Source organism: Mytilus galloprovincialis, chromosome 9 (assembly GCF_965363235.1).
Source record: "Mytilus galloprovincialis chromosome 9, xbMytGall1.hap1.1, whole genome shotgun sequence".
Classification (NCBI taxonomy): Eukaryota; Metazoa; Mollusca; class Bivalvia; order Mytilida; family Mytilidae; genus Mytilus; species Mytilus galloprovincialis.
Genome location: NC_134846.1, coordinates 60,288,512 through 60,308,000, shown reverse-complemented (window position 1 = coordinate 60,308,000; position 19,489 = coordinate 60,288,512). Strand labels below are relative to the sequence as shown.

Here is a 19,489-nt window from a genome sequence, read left to right as displayed (position 1 = left end):
CGTACGGGTTCCATGGAACCCAGTGTCTCGCCTACTTTTGCTATTAATCGCAGACTCAACAAAAATGAGGAAAACATCAATAAAAATTTCCCTCTCGATACTGTCTTTTGATTGAAAGAAGCTTCCAAGTTTGGTAAAAAAAATCCAGGATAGTTTATGAATCTAATAAATGTTTTATAAACTTTAACTGCAGACTGTATGTAATGTTAACTGGAAGAAAAACTAAGTCCATTTAAAAGTAAAATACGGAAAAAGTGATTTTTTTTTTACAAAATTTACTTCTGAATAATATCTTATGATCAGAAACAAGCTTTTGTCTAAGTTTGGTAGAAATCCAGGATAGTTTAAGAACATTATAAAAATTTTAAAAACTTAAACCACAGAGTGAATGTTTTGTTTCTGGCAAAAAAACTAAGTCCATTTATAAGTAAAATACAGAAAAGTGGAAATTTATTTTTACAAAATTTTCTTCTTGATACTATCTTATGATCATAAACAAGCTTCTGTCCAAGTTTGGTACAAATCAAGGATAGTTTATGAAAGTTATTAAAATTTTAAAAACTTTAACCACAGAGTGAATGTAATGTTTCCTCGCAGAAAAACTAAGTCCATTTATAAGTAAAATACGGAAAAGTGGAAAATTTATTTTTACAAAATTTTCTTCCTGATACTATCTTATGATCATAATAAACAAGCTTCTGTCCAAGTTTGGTACAAATCAAGGATAGTTTATGAAAGTTATTAAAATTTTGAAAACTTTAACCACAGAGTGAATGTAATGTTTCCTCGCAGAAAAACTAAGTCCATTTATAAGTAAAATACGGAAAAAATGGAATTTTATTTTTTACAAAATTTACTTCTGGATACTTTCTTATGATCATAAACAAGCTTCTGTCCAAGTTTGGTAGAAATTCAGTATAGTTTAAGAAAGTTATTAAAATTTCAAAAACTTTAACCACAGAGTGAATATTTGTGGACGCCGCCGACGACGACACCGACGACGACGGAATGTAGGATCACTTAGTCTCGCTTTTTCGACTAAAGTCGAAGGCTCGACAAAAATAAATATATATAAGATATATATTTTAAGTATGTCCGTAGATTATTTTGAATTGAAAATTATGAAAAGAAGAGAAAAACAAACAACAAAAACAACAAAAACAAAAAAACAAAAAACAAAAAAAAAGAAAAAGAAACAAAATTAAATAAATAAGTAAATAGATATTTGAAAGATAAATATTCAATTTCAAGAAAATTAAGTTTTTTGTTTGTTTTTGGTTATTTATTTGCAGAGATGAATTATGTAGTTCTTTCTCATGTAAGAGACAATATATCATATGACAATTCTATTTCTTCTAATTTATGTACACCATGTACACATATACAATGTAAAACAAAATATCTGATCATTCATCGAAAAGAATGGCAAAAGCATTCCAACTTTTGTCAAAAATATGTACTCTTTTATTTTTAACAGCAATTAATTTTTTTAGTGCTGTATAAACATTTTATTTTTCTTTGCACTGCCTGCATTGTTAAAGCTTTCTTAAAATATTTGCAGTTAAAAATATATTGTTTTATCTGCATATAAATCAAATTTGCAGCATTCCCCCTAAATGATTTTGTAATATCCCCAAGTAGAAAATATTTTATGGTAAATGGAACATTTATACCATTTGACAATCAAAGTGCTGGATAGCACCTCTGGAAAGTTTGCAACTGTATATGAGTATTATTTCAAATAGATTTATAGACGTGTATTATTTCAAATATGTATTTAACCACAGTTTTGATTTTTCAAACTAAGCAATTGTCTCGCCAGCAATTTCCAAAAATCACTTTTTATGCCCCATTTATGGGCATTATATTTTCTGGTCTGTGCATCCGTTCAGCCTTCCCTACGTTCGTTTGTCTGTCCCATTCAGGTTAAGGTTTCTGGTCGAGGTAGTTTTGATATCTGATAAAGTCATGCCGATTATAAGATGCAGAGTTTTCTCTGCTTTCAAAATCTTTCTGTTTGAACCCGTCGACCTGGAACTTATCAATTATTGGTAATATTAATTATTTGGAAAACAAAAGGTCCTGGAATGGAGTATTTTTTAATCAACAGCATTGTCCTATATTTATTAATCTAGTTATAGATAAAGTTGAATTCTTTGATTCGCTGTTTTATGTGACATGCCCTCTAACAAATTGAAAACTGTACCTATTCGCCTTATTTTAAGTCCAGATTTTTAGTATTTGTATTGTCATCTTAGGAAGTCTTACTGCTTAAAATACTACAATAGGGAACAATTTGACAATTATTGAATTTAGTAGTGTAAACCCTGTGATTATGAACCGTGTATATAGCAAAATCCGAAATACACTGTTTGGTGGTGCGCCTGTCAAATGAGAAATGTACAGATAAGGTAATAGGTAACAGGTGAATATACTATTGGTATCGATATGGGATTCAACCCGGAACTTGTTAATTATTGGTAATATTAATTATGTGGAAAACAAAAGGGTCTGGAGTGGTGTAATTTTTAATCAACACCATTGTCCTATATTGGATATATATAAAATTGATTTCTTTGATTTGTCGTTTTTACCCCATGACGGCTGACAAATTGGACCTCATTATCTTAGTATTATAGATGTTCCCTATGATATAATCTTTCTAATTTTAATGCCAAATGAGTTTTTACTCCATTTTCAAGGTCCACTGAACATAGAAAATGATAGTGCAGATGGGGCATGTGTATACTATGGACAGATTCTTGTTTTATATATCTATATCTCTAAATCTAAAGACCGTTTTTATGTTCACCTAATAAATGTATAACCGAAGAAAGCTACAAGTCAAACTTATATATATAAGGGCATATACTAAACCCCTAACGGGAAGGATTGTGCCTGATGTTCATATGATGAAGACATAATCTTTCAATCAGTTTAATTAAAGTCTGGAGCTGGCATGTCAGTTAACTGCTAGTAGTCTGTTGTTATTTATGTATTATTGTCATTTTGTTTATTTTCTTTGGTTACATCTTCTGACATCAGACTCAGACTTCTCTTGAACTGAATTTTAATGTGCGCATTGTTATGCGTTTATGTTTCTACATTGGCTAGAGGTATAGGGGGAGGGTTGAGATCTCACAAACATGTTTAACCCCGCCGCATTTTTGCGCCTGTCCCAAGTCAGGAGCCTCTGGCCTTTGTTAGTCTTGTATTATTTTAATTTTAGTTTCTTGTGTTCAATTTGGAAATTAGTATGGCGTTCATTATCACTGAACTAGTATATATTTGTTTAGGGGCCAGCTGAAGGACGCCTCCGGGTACGGGAATTTCTCGCTACATTGAAGACCTGTTGGTGACCTTCTGCTGTTGTTTTTTTTTCTATGGTCGGGTTGTTGTCTCTTTGGCACATTCCCCATTTCCATTCTCAATTTTATTGAAAGGTTATACTGAAAATTTCACCCCTTTACATCTAGAATGGTGAAAGTGACGCCAACAAAATTCAAACTTGACTTGTGTTTTGTGGTTATAAGCATTGGGTACAAACTGAAAGTAAGATAACAGAAATCAATTTTGGGATGCATGAACAAAATGATGGACGTACATACGAGTTAGGGACGAATATACTTACAGAAAAAACAAGGATAAAACTAAATATGGTGGGGGCATAACAATAGCAGTATGACCTCAGGAATAAAAAGTTTATATACACTAGATTCATACTATGTTGATCTGAGGTGTTTATAACCCTGTAAAACATTTGAGTTGCTGTTGTGTTATTACCATTGAGGCAATGACATTTGAGATTTTTGTGTTAAGCCATTTATTTGATATACTAGTAATCATTGCCTCTGTGTTAGGACGACACATTGTTAATTATGGGTCAATCTTAAAGAATCATACTCCTCTAGGAATAAAGTGTGATTAAAAGTTCTGGATCTGCCACTGCATTAAGCACTAAGAAAGTCATTTTGCTAGTACATGGACAGATGTTATTAAATCATTTTAATAATTTTTACAGCACTTGTCTTTAGCTTGATCTCGGTCTTGATACACTGAACTGTAATATTTTAAAAAGTAGATGATGACTCTGTTGCTTTTAAATTATACGGATGCTATGATACTTATTGTCATTAAGACAATGTTTTTCTGTTGTCAGTTCGATCCACTTGAGCAAGCACAACAAGAGAAGGTCCTTATATCCACATTAGAATGTGAAACTTGAATAACGGAATTAAAAGTTTTCAAATGATTTCTGGCATCAAACCTTTTCGATCGATGTCAGTTTGACAAAAACAATGCACTTTTCTATTAAAGCTGGTATTTACCTTTACTCATCCTTGGCGTGAGTCATAAGCCATATAATTATCGATTATTTTATATTCAATCTATCACCTGTGTTTTGTTAAAAAAAATTGTTAAACCATTATCACTTGTCAATTATCCGACAACTTGGTCAAATATCAACTTGTTCTCGCATACCAGACTCTTTTGATACACTTGGGCTTTTACTTATTCAATAATAAACAGTTGTAAATATAGTACATAGTAAAAAATAGTGCGGGAAAATGTTCATTCATGAAATATTCATGAATGAAACGCTGTCTCGCGTAGATTTCTTTTGATTTTCTCTTCAGCCAATGGCCGATCCACACAGCAGTGTTTGTGATACTTATTTTCAAAATTGTTGGTGATCATTCAATCCCTTTTTGTCGAGCCTTCGACTTTAGTCGAAAAAGCGAGACTAAGCGATCCTACTTTCCGTCGGCGTCGGCGTCGTCGGCGGCGTCAACAAATATTCACTCTGTGGTTAAAGTTTTTTAAATTTTAATAACTTTCTTGAACTATACTGGATTTCTACCAAACTTTGACAGAAGCTTGTTTATGATCATAAGATAGTATCCAGAAGTAAATTTTGTAAAAATAAAATTCCATTTTTTCCGTATTTTACTATAAATGGACTTAGTTTTTTCTGCGGGGAAACAAAACATTCACTCTGTGGTTAAAGTTTTTAGAATTTTAATAACTTTCTCCAACTATCCTGGGTTTGTACCAAACTTGGACAGAAGCTTGTTTATGATCATAAGATAATATCCAGAAGTAAATTTTGTAAAAGTAAAATTCCATTTTTTCTGTATTTTACTTATAAATTGACTTAGATTTTTCTGCAGGGAAACATTAAATTCACTCTGTGGTTAAATTTTTTAGAATTTTAATAACTTTCTTAAACTATCCTGGGTTTGTACCAAACTTGGACTTAGATTTTCTTACAATCATAAAATAGTAACAAGAGGAATTTTTTTTTATTGATTTTTTTCCTCATTGTTGTTGAGCCTGAGATTTACAGCAAAAATAGGCGAGACACTGGGTTCCGCGGAACCCTTACAAATTTTTTATTCAAGCTGTTATCTTTTAAAAAGACTGAGTATCAACTCAAAATATCCAAGAATCAGAATTCGAACACTAGTACTACATTATCTTGGAGCAGAACATTGCGATAGTCTGTCTCACCGAAAGTTGAGGCTGATGTCAATGGAAAGAAGCTATAGCAAGCTATAGCAAACTTTCCAAAAACCATGAGACAATTTCATCAATGAATGTTTGAACAATCTCACAATTCCAAAATAAATGTACAATAGTTTCTTCTTCTTCTTGGCAAAAAGTACAATTTGGGTTGTCAGTGACCTTAATTTTATTCAAAAATTTATTAGTACCTAAAATATGCTGATTTATTCTATATTGTAACCACTGCAGTCTGGTATTTTTTGTGACTTTAAAAGGTAATTTGAAAATTAATTTCCATTCCTCTTCATCTACCTTTACAATTTGATCCCATTTTATCTGACCCATTGAAACTATATTATTTTTAATTAATAGTGAATACATGTCTTTAGTTCCCCTTGAGCTTTTAAAAAAAATCTTGGCAAATGAAGGGATTAAAGGGGTGACTAGTTTATAATTATCAAAAACATATCCCTTTCTTGCATTCTTTACAGCAGAAATTATGCTGTTATATTTCATAGCATTTCTATCAATTTATCATTAATGAAAAATATACCTTTATTAAACCAGTTTTTATAAAATACAGGTTTATTTTCTATTTTTATACAATTATTCATCCACAGCGGGCTTGATAAAAAAATTCCCACATATTGTTTTCTTCTTTATCAACAATAATGTCCCATGCATTGAATACATCCTGTCAAAATTTATTTTTAATCTTTACTTTCATGTTTGACAGATAACCATTTCCCAACTTAAATAATTTTTCTTGATTTATTATGGAAAATAAAACATTTTTCCATTTATTGTTAGATTGAAAAAGTGTTTTCACCCATGTAGATTTGAGTGCTATGATGAAGGAATTAAGATTGATCATTTTCAATCCACCTTCACTGTAATCCTTTTGTAACAGCTCTTTCTTGACTGTATTAACAGGTGAATTCCAAATAAATGTAAAAATAAGCTCATTAATCTTTTTCACAAGTTCTTGATTTGGGTTTGGCAAGGTAATTACATGCATAAGGTGATTAAGAACAGGTAATATCAGAGTTTTCACAACTGTAATTTTACCAATTACTGTAAGATTTCTTTTTGACCATATTTTGATTAGATTCTTTATCTGAAAAAACTCTCATTATAATTGATGTTAATAATCTTATCAAGATCTACATCAAAATTAATACCCAATAACTTAAAAGATGTTGCACCTTAGGATAAATTTCTGTTTGGACAAAGTTTGTCACTACAGTATCTTTTACTCCAAATCCAAACTACCTGTGTTTTAGAAAAGTTTATATTTAGCCCTGAGAGGTTTGCATACCAATCTAATTCATTTAAAGTTTGATTTAAGGACTGTTCACTTCCATCTAAAATAAGTCAAGTATCATCTGCAAACTGTGATAACTTATGTTCTATCCTAGTCACAGTTATGCCAGTAATATTTTTATTCCCTCGTATTCTAATTGCCAAAATTTCTGCACAAAGTATAAAAAGGTAGGGTGATAAGGGATCCCATTGTCTACAGCCACGTCCTATTTGAAAAAAGTCTGAAAGATTTCCTCCATCAATGACTGCAGATGAGATATTATTATAAAATACTTTAACCCAGTCGATAATAGATTCACTGAAATTTAAAAAATTGCAACACTGACAACAAAAAGTCCCAAGATAGAGAATCAAATGCTTTTTTCAAAATCAATTTTAAAAAAGCAATAAACCTGGAATATTGTGTTCTTCTGTATATTGTAAAAGATCATAAACCAATCTTATGTTATCCCCAATAAAACGCCCACTAATAAAGCCAGTTTCATCTAAATCAATCACTTTGTCTACAACTTTTTTTAATTACTAGCAATTACCCCCTGAACCAATTTTGTATACAGTATTTAAAAGTAAGGAGATCGGTCTCCAATTTTTTAGTAAATGCCTTGGTTTATTGTCTTTTGGCAAGCATGTAATGATTCCCTGCCTTTTGAGTCACTGATAAATGTCCCAAATTTGACCCATAATTTAAAGATTTAACAACAAAAGCTTTCAAATCCTTCCAGAAAAACTTTAAAAAATCTGTTGAAAAACCATCTGACCCTGGTGATTTATTATTATTTATTTTCTGTAAAGTAATGCTAGCTTCATTAATAGTTATCTCCCCTTCTAAATTCAACTGTTCATCCACAGATAATTTATTAAATTTTAAATCTTTCAAATCTCTTTCTAAATCACTCAGTTTACACCCATTGCCAATAGTATCCTTATTTTTGTATAAATTTTCATAAAAGTATTTTGTCTCCTTTAAAACATCAAATTGGTTTGTGATAATTTTCCCATCATCCTAAATTTGGTAATTGAAAGGAGGGTAGTAATAACCCCTATTATATCATTTTATCCCGAAATTCTAACAGCTTCAAAGGAAATCATAAATTTTGTGCATTTAAAAAACTATTTACTTCAATTTTATAATTTCTTGCCAAAATATACATAATGAGCTACAGAATTTAATCATTATGCATATTTCCCCTGTGCCATTTCTTTTGTCATTGAGTATACTTACATCTACGATATGTGGTATAGCTTCAAACAAGTCCAGTAACTTGGTAAATCCATAATCTGAGACTCGACACTGTCGACCAAAATGGTGATGGAAGGATGGTATAAACTTATTGAAAGGCATTCTACACTGAGGATTATGTTTCAATAAATCCACTACCTCTAAAGAAAACTCTTTTGTTCTTTCTATTTCTTCTGGTGTCTGATCTATGACAAACATAAAAAAAATAAGAATATATATCAATTAGACATAAACATGCATTTATTATAATTTTCTTGTTATTAGTGTCATGTAAGACAAAAACATGTATCAATAACTTCTTTGGCATAGCTGTTTACAGGTTCCAAAAAATCGATTTCTCTGTAACTAATCAGACATTACAGACATCATGATCTTTGACAGAAAGTTTATGTTATATAGTTCTCCAGTTTTTGTTCACTGTTAAAATGACCGAGACCTGCAACCAAGATGCCATCTTCATTTGTGTAATATTGCATTCATTATAGGCCAGACTGCAAAAGGAGAAAATTTTACCTTTTCTTGGAATAGCAATGATAGTATCTGTATCCTCTTGCAAAACCTGAAACAGATAAAACAGGGGGTCATTTCTATAAAGATTGTCCATTAATAAGCTTAACTTAGGAAATACAATTAAATTATAGATTATCACCAATATCCTACAACTTCATGAGATGTCTGTCCAATGATTGAAACTAATATCTGCTTGAAAAGTTAAAACAGGGAAGGCATCAGCAGCGAGAAACCGTTTAAGGCATTTTGATAGAATTTACATAAATGTCTAAACTTAAATAACATGGTAAGCAATAATGAAATGTTTTGAAGAAAAAAAATCAAAAGTTGGATAATTGACCAATTATTTTTGTTTGGAATCTAATAGTTCTTTTGCCAATTATTAATTTTATTCTGTTATTACATATTTTTAAAACAAATTACTACCCTTTGTCAATCATTGACTGGTTCTATACTGGACAATAGTAGAAAAATTGAAAGTGATATATTGACGTTTCAACAAATCTTTATTGAAAAATAACTTCTGGGATCGAAAGTTTTAAGTGTAATGAAAAATTAAATGTTATTAAATGATTTGAAAAACTTACATTACACACAGATACATTTGCACTTTCAGCTAGCCCTCTGTTGTCAACATAACATTATGCGCTTCTTAAAGGGGCACTAGCTACGAGATATATTAAAAATCTAAAGTTTGATTTTTTTTTCTGTTCAATCAATAATGAAAGTGAAATAGTGAAATAACAATTCGCTTTTTGCAGCCAAAAAGAATCAATTTTGTCAATTTAAGCTAAGAAACATTGATAATTAGTAATTCACTTGCAAGTAAATGAGTCGACCTCTTTAAATCCGTATTCATGTGAACTTCAATTTAACCCCTAGCTAGAGATTGACAACGCATGCATTGTACGTGTACTGGTTATTTAAAGAAAAAGAATGTCAACAATGAAAGTGAAACTACGGTAAATCATTTGATTACTAATTCGATGCACATAAAATCATTCTTATACGACTAAAAACAATGATCAACCTCTATTTTTAATCTATAAAATAAAATCAAACAGACCTTGAAAAATCCAATTGCACGTGTTGGTTTAATCTAATCATAATTAGGTCTTTCCACCTTTCTGTGGAAAGACCTATTGTATTTCTTCTGATTATTATTATTTTTTTTTTTTTTTTTTTTTTCTTCCGCCTAATTTTGATATTGCGACAAATGTTTGTTTCGCAATATGTCGCTTAGATATTTCTCATATTGTATCGTACAGTTTATGCGCTTTTACATTTCACCCTGCTAAGCCGAACACTTTTCTTTGTAAGAGTTATCTCCCTATTCACTGTTTATCATCAGAGTGCATCTCCTTCGTAACAAAAAAAGATAGCGACAAAATTCTTTTTACAAATTGTTCGTTACATCCTAAGGAAAATTTGGCTTATTTGGATCGAAGCGATTTGATGAAATTTTATAGGAGTTATCTACCTTTACAAAATTATTTTCTCAATATGTGTTATTAACTAATAAACCGTCAACCATATAACCCTGGAATGTATTTATTTGAGATCCCTAGGCCCTTTATTAGAAAATGGGGTCAAGGTCAAAGGTCAAGGTCAAGTTCTAAATTCGGAATTTTCCATGTTTTTGCATTTTCTCCAACCCTTGAAAAGGTATATATTAAAGAACAAGTGCAAAATGATTGCTATATAGTTATGAAGATATTTTACATTTGGTCTGATACAATTAAATAGCATCTAATAGGAGTTAGTGCCCCTGAAATGTCTTGATATGAGGTTATTTGATTATAACTTCAACTAAGTCCATTTTAATGGCATTTGACCTTGTGCAAAAGTTTGGATGACAAATGACCTTGAAAAATGACTACCGGAAGTGACCTTGAGAAAACCGGAAGTAACCTTCTTTGCAATTTTTTCGTATAAAAGTACTCAAAATCCATATATTTTGTCATATAGATACATAAACTGATTACTGAAGACTAAAAATGACTTCCAACAAACCGGAAGTGACCATGTATCTCCCATTCTAAATACAAAAGTATATAGAAACTATATATTTTTGGAATCAGTGTGAAAGAAGCTGTCATATTAGACCGGAAGTGACATTCATTTCACCGGAAGTAGCATATTATCTCCTTTATATCACTTAAAAATATGATTAAACCATTATTTATCGTATCAGTATGAACAACTATCTTCTTATCAAAATTTCTTTGATATGGAAAGACCTTCAATTGTTCTCTGAACAATTGGTTTTTAATTATATTTATGTTTACATCACTTATATGGTCATCTGAGGTCAAATCGATAGGTAATTAGATGGCGTCTGGACTAAAATACACACGAAACAAACCTATATATTATCTACCCCATGCTCTGTAAACTGTTTATTTTAGACTTTTGATAGTTTGGATAAATGTTTTACATTGTTTATAAATCAAATATGAGAATTTGAGTCTAATCGGTGACCATGAATTTGACAGCTAGTGCCCCTTTAAAGGAGACAACTAAAAAAGGGATCTCTAATTACAGGGTCAATTACGGGGAATTGGCAAACAGACTATTGTACTGAGTAAGTTGATAGTAAAAAAAATTCATACTATAACTGAGATTGGAGAAACATCATTCAGTAAATCTTCTACACAAGCCATACCATACTCCAGGGCATCAAAATCTTTGTTCATAACCAAAGCTGAAATAAAAACATCATCATTAAATACTATAAGTTGTATTTCTACTGGGTAATAAATGTTATGGCCAAAAAAGCTAACAATGAAGAAAAAGCAAGGTATATTGCATCAGAAACTGGCCTACATAGCTGTTCAATAATAAAAACCTCACAAATATTTTGGAATATCAAAGACCAACTTACTATAGTTATCTGTAAAGGAACTGAGCTTCAACTGTTTACCATACTGAGTTTTCACTATTTTCTGTAAGTCTGCAGTAAATCTTTTAATCTGGGCACGATGACTCAATGTCAGTACTTTTCTCTCACCAGTTCCAAGAACCTGTATATATGTTAAAATATAATATCAAATTTGCATGAAATAAGTAAAAAAGGCTAACACACTCAAGTGCGTGAACTTCCAATCAAGTTAAATCTCACTAAATACTGTATGTTTTGTCTTTTTGCATATGTATTCCAGTTTAGTTATCTGGGTTCCCAGAAGGCCCTTGCTGGTAAATTTTCTTTTGGTTGTTGAGTTTTGAACATATGGTATATGCAGTAGTCTTCCTAGTATTTTCAAATACCATATTTATAGCACTTCATTCGTAATGCATTCTATTGTTAACTAAATTTCTAAAAAATGCCTTCAAAGACCTGTTTAGCTTCAGTTTCAGGCAAAAGGTTATTTCTCTGTTAAAAAAAAAGAACAGTCAAATTTAAATGTCATTTATTGCATATTACCTGGAGAACATGAGGAACAGCATCAAACAAATCTTTAAGTCTAGTATAACCATAATCAGCCACTCTGCATTGTTTGTTAAAGAAATGATGGTAGGACGGTATAAACTTGCTAAAAGGGATTCTACATTTGGGACAGGACTTTAACAGTTCTATCATCTCTTTACTAAACTGGTTCAATTGTTGGCTTAATAATGGATTACTGCCACCTGTTGGAGAATCTAAAAGGAAATGTTAAAGTAGCAATAACAAAACATCAAAGCTTTATAACATCTATACTTCTAAAGGAAGACACAAATTTAATTAACTGCAACTCCTCTGAAACCATACAAAGTCGGAAATATTTGTGATATGATGCATACATGTAGTGTTTTGTACTTCCTAAATTTGTCTATGAAATCGCCAATTAATGAGAAAATATCCAAATTCTGAGACCCTTATTAATCAGTGTTTTATATGATTTCCCGCATGCTCAGTTGATGTACTGCCTGTCGGGTGGATTCCTGATTTAAAGTCATAAGAAACGAGTGACCGGTGAAAAATAATGTTCTTCCAATTCTTGAACCAATGCATGCAAAGATCATAAACTTAGTCTTCTGTTCAAGAATTTTTCATTTTTTTCGCATAAATTTTGTATAATCGTCAATTTTTTTTTTAATCGGTCAGTGTTGTTGTGAAAATATGGCAGGTAATTAAAGTTTGTTTTTTGAAGCCGAAGTTTAACGATTGTTACCTGTTTGTCAACAATCAACAAAAAATCAACAAAAAAGCATGGGAATTGAGCACGTGTTTAACATGTAAATTCAGATAATAGTTTATTTTAAGGACATCCATGCGTATCGCGATCACCGGATTTTTACGAGATGGGTCACACTGAGGTCACTTTGCATACGGAAAATATGTCGGGGAATAGCTTCCTGCAAGGAAGCAATTAAAATAGAGTACACTTCTTCTAAATATGAATAAATGAAAGAATTTTCTTCATAAAAAAGTATATGTACATAAGTTTTATAATGTAAACTATCCATTGAGTTATAAAAAACACATACATTATTTTTTTTAATTTGAGGTTTCTTATGACTTTAAATGTTTTACCTTTTATTTTTCATCCTGTTAAAATTGAATTTTTCCTATTTTGATCCCTTTTTCATTTTTATTCATTTTAATAACAATAACATTTGGTATTTTCTAGTGGTTACATACAGTTAATGGTACACAAATACATAATTTAAAATGAAACAAAGCTATGGATATCTTACCTGGAGGAGATAAAGGTTTGTTTTCTGCCCATTGAACCTTCTTTACACCTGATAGTGATACCTGGATTTGTATACCCTGTACACAGCTAATCAGATGTTCTAATGGTATACCATTATCACCAACAATAGGCAGACATCCAAATTCAGCACTAAAGCATATTGCAAAGCTAAAAATACAAAAAAAAAAAACTGACAAAAAGATGAACACATCATATATCTCTGAACCATGACTTTGAGGTATCCACTGACAGAAAGGAATGTAATTTTTTTTTAAATGTATGTAAAAAATATTGACCTTTTATTTGAAACTATTAAGAGAAACTAATAAGATTTAAATAAATGATGCAGAATATTTGGGACTTTTTAATCTCGCCATCAGATCCTAAGAAAAGATCTGCAGCTAAAAATTTCTGGTCCTGTATTCAACTTTCTGATAAGGAAACATTTTAAAGGTTTTGTGAATATCTCCAAGTTATCACAAGCAAACAAAGTTCAAGTTAGGTCAATTAAACAAGAATATGTGCATATTGGACACTATGCCAAGTCAAAACCTTAGTTTAGCATATATTACAGAAAGTTCACATCTTTATGAACATGTTTACTAAGTTTCAAGTTAATTTTTCATATAAATGCTGAAATATAATATCTTAATTAGTTTCTGTCCTGTATTAAGTCCATGTAGACAATATTACAAGTTAAGTTTTTAATTCTTACCTCATTAATGGCATATTTCCATCATGTGATTGCAGTAGAGAATGGACTTGAGGACCAAACATTTTAATGGTCATCATCACATTAGGTAACATACAGTTGTTGACAGCTTCAGCATACATAATACTACCTTCTGGGCAATGGATAGGACAAGCTGGCTGTTCTAATACTTCAGGAATCTGGTTAATGCTTAACTATAATTTAACAACAATTTCAACTTCAGATATAAGCTAAAACACATAAATAATAAAAACTATAGGTTGTAAGATTTCTCAATTGAATGTTTTACATTCTCTTTTTATGACCAAGTCATTTATAGCCGACTACTGTAAATTCAATAATTATTGTGTGCAATTAATATTGCGATTATTCAAGAATGGACAAAAATGTGAGTTTAATTATTGCGATTTTTACAATTTTGAAATTTACAGTACTTTAAATGGTGTTAACCTAGTGTTATGTAGTTGTTACATTGATGGGTGGATGGAGCAGGCTACCACCAAAGTGATTTTATTTTTCATTTTTTTTTCATGAACTTATAGATACATGTATAATAATGCTGAAGCCCTTATAGCACATGGTATTTTTTTCATATAATATAATTTAAACAAATTCAGCCTTATCTGAAATTTGGATCAAAACTGGTAGACCATAGTCAAACTTCTACAAGATATCTTGATCATACTGCAAATGATAATAAGCATTTAAAGTTCTAACACTCACCATATTTTGTTGATAATACATTTCCTGTTCAGGATTGGTTATAATAGTTGGTTCAGACTGGTATGGAGAATTACATACAAGATGTACCATCCTAGTACCACTCAGCTCTCGTATCTCTAGTGTATCCCTCATTTTATACAGCTCGGAAACACTTATAGTTCTGTGATATCTACAAAATGAACATTCTTTTAGTTACCAAATATGTTTAATTCTAAACTTTTGAAATAATATTTTATCTTTCATTTGAAAGCTTTCAGAAGTACTAGGTTCACTTTAGTAGATTTGACTGAATTAATAATTATTTTTTTTGAAGTGGTTATTTGTGCAGCTAGCATGCAACATGTTTTTTAACTATGCTTTCCTAGATAAAGAATCATTATATGAAATATTATACACATACTTAAAGGGGCACTAGCTACGAGATATATAAAAAATCTAAAGTTTGATTTTTTTTCTGTTCAATCAATAATGAAAGTGAAATAGTGAAATAACTATTCGCTTTTTGCAGCCAAAAAGGTTCAATTTTGTCAAATTACGCTAAGAAAAATTGATAATTAGTTATTCACTTGCAAGTGAATGAGTCGACCGTTTTAAATCCGTATTCATGTGAACTTCAATTTAACCCCTAGCTAGAGATTGACAACGCATGCATTGTACGTGTACTGGTTATTTAAAGAAAAAGAATGTCAACACTGAAAGTGAAACTACGGTAAAACATTTGATTGCTAATTCGATGCACATAAAATCATTCTTATAGGGTTAAAAACAATGAGATACATCTATTTTTAATCTATAAAATAAAATCAAACAGACCTATAAAAATCCAATTGCACGTGTTGGTTTAATCTATTCATATATTTATTTATGTTTACATCGCTTACATGGTCATCTGAGGTCAAATCGATAGTTAATTAGATGGCGTCTAAAATAAAATACACACGAAACGAACCTATATGTTATCTACCCCATGCTCTGTAAACTGTTTATTTTAGACTTTTGATAGTTTGGATAAATGTTTAACATTGTTATAAATCAAATATGAGAATTTGAGCCAAATCAGTGACCATGAATTTGACAGCTAGTGCCCCTTTAAATAAGTGTACCAATTATACATTTTTTGTAGTGGTAATGCGAGACCTAAAAGTCCCCATGTCTGACCTAAATGCAAAATCATCTGGTGTTATAGATATAAGTACTAAGGACAGACACTGGCCTATCATCATTCAAAGGCTGAAAAAACAGAATTGTGTATACTATAATGTAATATGTAATCTAGCTCACCTTTTATCAAACAGTTCAATGAATTTAAACAATGGTAGAACATTGTCTTTAGCCTCTGATAGCAAGGCAATTGCTTCTGCTCTGTAAAAGAAAAACATATTACCATGTAAGCAAATATTATCTAATAATTTAATCAAATGAATTGTGGAAAGATAGTTGTTGTTGTTATTGGTTTTGGTAGGTGGCTAACTTATGTAGTAATTACACCTTAAATTCATGTTACATAAATTTTATGTATAAATGCTCAGTCCTTAATTCATTTTTAGTATTACATTTTGGTGAGTAATTAGTTAGTTCAGCACTTATCATACAGAAATAGCACATCATTTAAATGATCCATTTAAAAATTTCAGTTTTTCATGGCCTTTAAAAATAATATTTCAGCATCTTCTGCTTCAAAATAATCTTGATGATCTGGTTGTTACAAATTTAAATAGCTAGAACATTCAAATGTACCTTGTACTGCTGGCTGGTCTCTGTGTTTCTTCTTGTTTCAGAGTAACATGAATCCTTTTATATCCAATTTTCTTTCTGTGGAACTGTGATATAGCAAATCTTGCCTCCTCTATATTTGGTACTTTAACCATACCAATACTGGTGTTGTCTGGTTGAGTCTTTACATGTACATTCAAAACCTGAAATAAGAAATATTTTGTTCTTATAGTTGGTATATAATTTTGAAAGTTTCTTTTACCTAAAGTATAGTTTATGTCCAACATTTTGGTTTGAAATTAGATTTTTACAATATAATGTTGAATCTATAACAATGCACTGAAATTCTTCAACTTCAATTTAAAATACACTTGCAATTCAACAAACAATCAATGACATCAAACTATTAAAGGCCTCACAATATATATATTATATAGCAAATGAGATCTCATATTTAAAAAAAAAATGCAAATAATATTGGTATTTTGAAAGTATCTCAACATGCATTAATGATAAATTAAATAGTCTTTAAACCTGACCACTTGAGCCTAAAAAAAAAAGGGTCGGGTCTATTTTTTTCAAGAAATTGAAAGTTTATGCTTTGCAATTGTTAACATTACCACAGCAGCTGCTAACAGAGTAATACCCTAACTCACATCAGGAACAGGTTCTTAGAAAAATATAACTACAGAACACATACCCTTACATGAGGATGAAAGGTTGTGAAGAGAATCTTTCTCCATTCCTTAGCACTGATGTTATAATCAAGATTGGAAACCAGCAATTCTACTGGACCAACAAAACCTTCCCATTCCAGGTCTTCATCTTCCATTGCTGGACTGCTACAGGCCCCAGGGACTGGTGATGGTGTGATGGGTCGAAACATGTTCATAGGTGACTGTCTTTGCATTGATGGTCCCTCTTCTACCATATCATAAGGGCTACATCTATGGGACCATTTCTGTTGAACTACAGTAGAACACATCGTTTGACAGTTAGGGTTTGGTGGACTGGTACCAGGTCTCTGGTTTCTATATGGGTTACTATTATACTGGTTCCACGAATTATTACGATAACATCCGTATGGATTATTATTATAACTATTATTCTGACTATATGAAAATGGGCGATAGTCATAATTATTTCCACCAAAATGTTGATACGTAGGATAGGATGAATCAAATGTCATATCATGCTGAGGTTCATGATAATCATATGTACTCCAAGGTGTAGAATATGGTGGAGGACTGAATGAGCGACCATGGTAGTTGTATTGTTTTCTGCCGTGGTAATCTTGTTGTTGTTGATCCTCCTGATAAAGCTGCTGTTGTAACATTAAGACATGGCGACTAGAACCTTTCCCGTCTTTGTTAAACTTATTAACTGTATCATGAAGATGAGATCTGTTATCAGCATCATTTTGATATCCTGAATTTGGTGGTATATAATTATCTTGATTCCCATATTTATTTGGAATATTTCCACTCACTCCATTATCAACTGGTTTCCTTTCATTGTATAAATGACTGGTTGCCTGTCTGTTGTCATTTATTATATTCTGCACTGGTCCCCTCACAGCATTTGGACTAGTATTTTTCTGTAAAGTTGGACTGCTACTTCCATGAGAAGTAGGACTTGTATATTTTTTCTTGACTGTAGGACTGTTATTTTTCTGAGCTATAGTGCTTATATTTTTCTGAGCTACAGGGCTTATATTTTTCTGAGCTATAGGACTAATATTTTTTTGAGCAACTGGACTGATACTTTTTTTAGCTACAGTACTGATATTTTTCTCCAACTTTGGACTGGTACCATAACTATTTTCTTTCTCACTTGTTTTCCTTTGTCTGTTATTATTAGTAAGAATCTGAATGGCTGGAGTAGTGCTTTTCTGCTGGTCTATGTTCTTATTTTCAATGTTGTTCCTATTTGATGAAAAAGGTTTTGAACTAAAACTTTCCAATGTCTTCGCATACATGCTGGCAGGATTATTATAAAATGACTGGTAGTATGGGTTCCTTGAATAACTTCCAGGAGGAGTTGGGGTTCTATTACTATTTGATTTACCATTACCGGAAGTAGTTGGTGTTAAATTTCTCGTTAACAGTGATTTCTCAGGAGGACTCTTGTTTTGAGGTACGGAAGATTTTTTACTTTCTTGCTTTGAATCAATTGGTACATCTGAACCAGATTTTGCATTATTATGTTGGTTAGTGTCTGTCCATGTCTGTGACTGTACAGTTGTATCTTTTGGTCTTTTAAAACTTTTATTTCCTAAAGAATAATGAAATTATCAATTATTAACAGATTTTATAAAATATAAGAGTCACACAAATATTATTTCTGTTTGTATTTTATGTATATGTGATAAATGATTTAACCATATTTGACATCCAATAATAATAAGGAAGATTTGCATGTGTTATTTAGATATTAATTTGAAAATTTCCCCATCAAATTTTCTAGCTAAACTAATTACTTATTTCTTGATATTTAGACTTTATAATTACATGCAAGGCACACACACAATGAAAAGAAAAAGATTTTTTTTGAATAACTTAACCCTTTCCCCCATAATGACGCCTTTTGACGCCTCCCCCTTTACTCCATAATGACGCCTTTTGACACCTGTGTAGTACCATTTGTATCCAATATGAAAAGGATATTCATAAGAATATCTGACTTACAATTTATTTGATGAAATATTTGTTTTTTATAATGCATTAATACTTTAAAGCATATTTTCAGCATTATATTGAAAATTCCTATGCGAATCAAGTATACAAAATAAAATTTCCATTGAGGAAAGGGTTAAAGTCTAAAATGTCAATAGTTTTCAACCCCTCATTTTTTATTTGGAGTACTTATAAGGACTCATTTATTAACCAACTAGTAAACTATTGTTAAAAGGTAAAGTTATTAATTATTATCAAAACTAGATAAAAAAAAACAACACAAGAATATGTTGTATGATTACGAATTACAGACCTCTGCACCAGAGACCAAATGACATACAAATTGTCACTGTGTGGCCTTCAGCAATGAGCAAAACCAATATGGCATAGTCAGCTACAAATGGCTCCA

General features: G+C 31.1%; 1 protein-coding gene across 2 annotated transcripts in view; it reads right to left on the bottom strand.

The window, feature by feature from the left end:
• Nucleotides 1-19,489, bottom strand: part of LOC143045489 (meiosis regulator and mRNA stability factor 1-like) — a 52,591-nt gene that overhangs the window by 14,642 nt on the left and 18,460 nt on the right. For both annotated transcript variants that reach the window (XM_076218031.1, XM_076218030.1), the window contains exons 7-17: nt 17,106-18,679; nt 16,430-16,608; nt 15,974-16,054; nt 14,693-14,861; nt 13,973-14,163; nt 13,259-13,425; nt 12,003-12,220; nt 11,463-11,601; nt 11,191-11,282; nt 8,582-8,627; nt 8,051-8,253 (exon numbers count right to left, since the gene is read on the bottom strand). In XM_076218031.1, the coding sequence (XP_076074146.1) occupies nt 8,051-8,253; nt 8,582-8,627; nt 11,191-11,282; nt 11,463-11,601; nt 12,003-12,220; nt 13,259-13,425; nt 13,973-14,163; nt 14,693-14,861; nt 15,974-16,054; nt 16,430-16,608; nt 17,106-18,679 (3,059 nt within the window). The remainder of the gene's footprint in view (nt 1-8,050; nt 8,254-8,581; nt 8,628-11,190; nt 11,283-11,462; nt 11,602-12,002; nt 12,221-13,258; nt 13,426-13,972; nt 14,164-14,692; nt 14,862-15,973; nt 16,055-16,429; nt 16,609-17,105; nt 18,680-19,489) is intronic.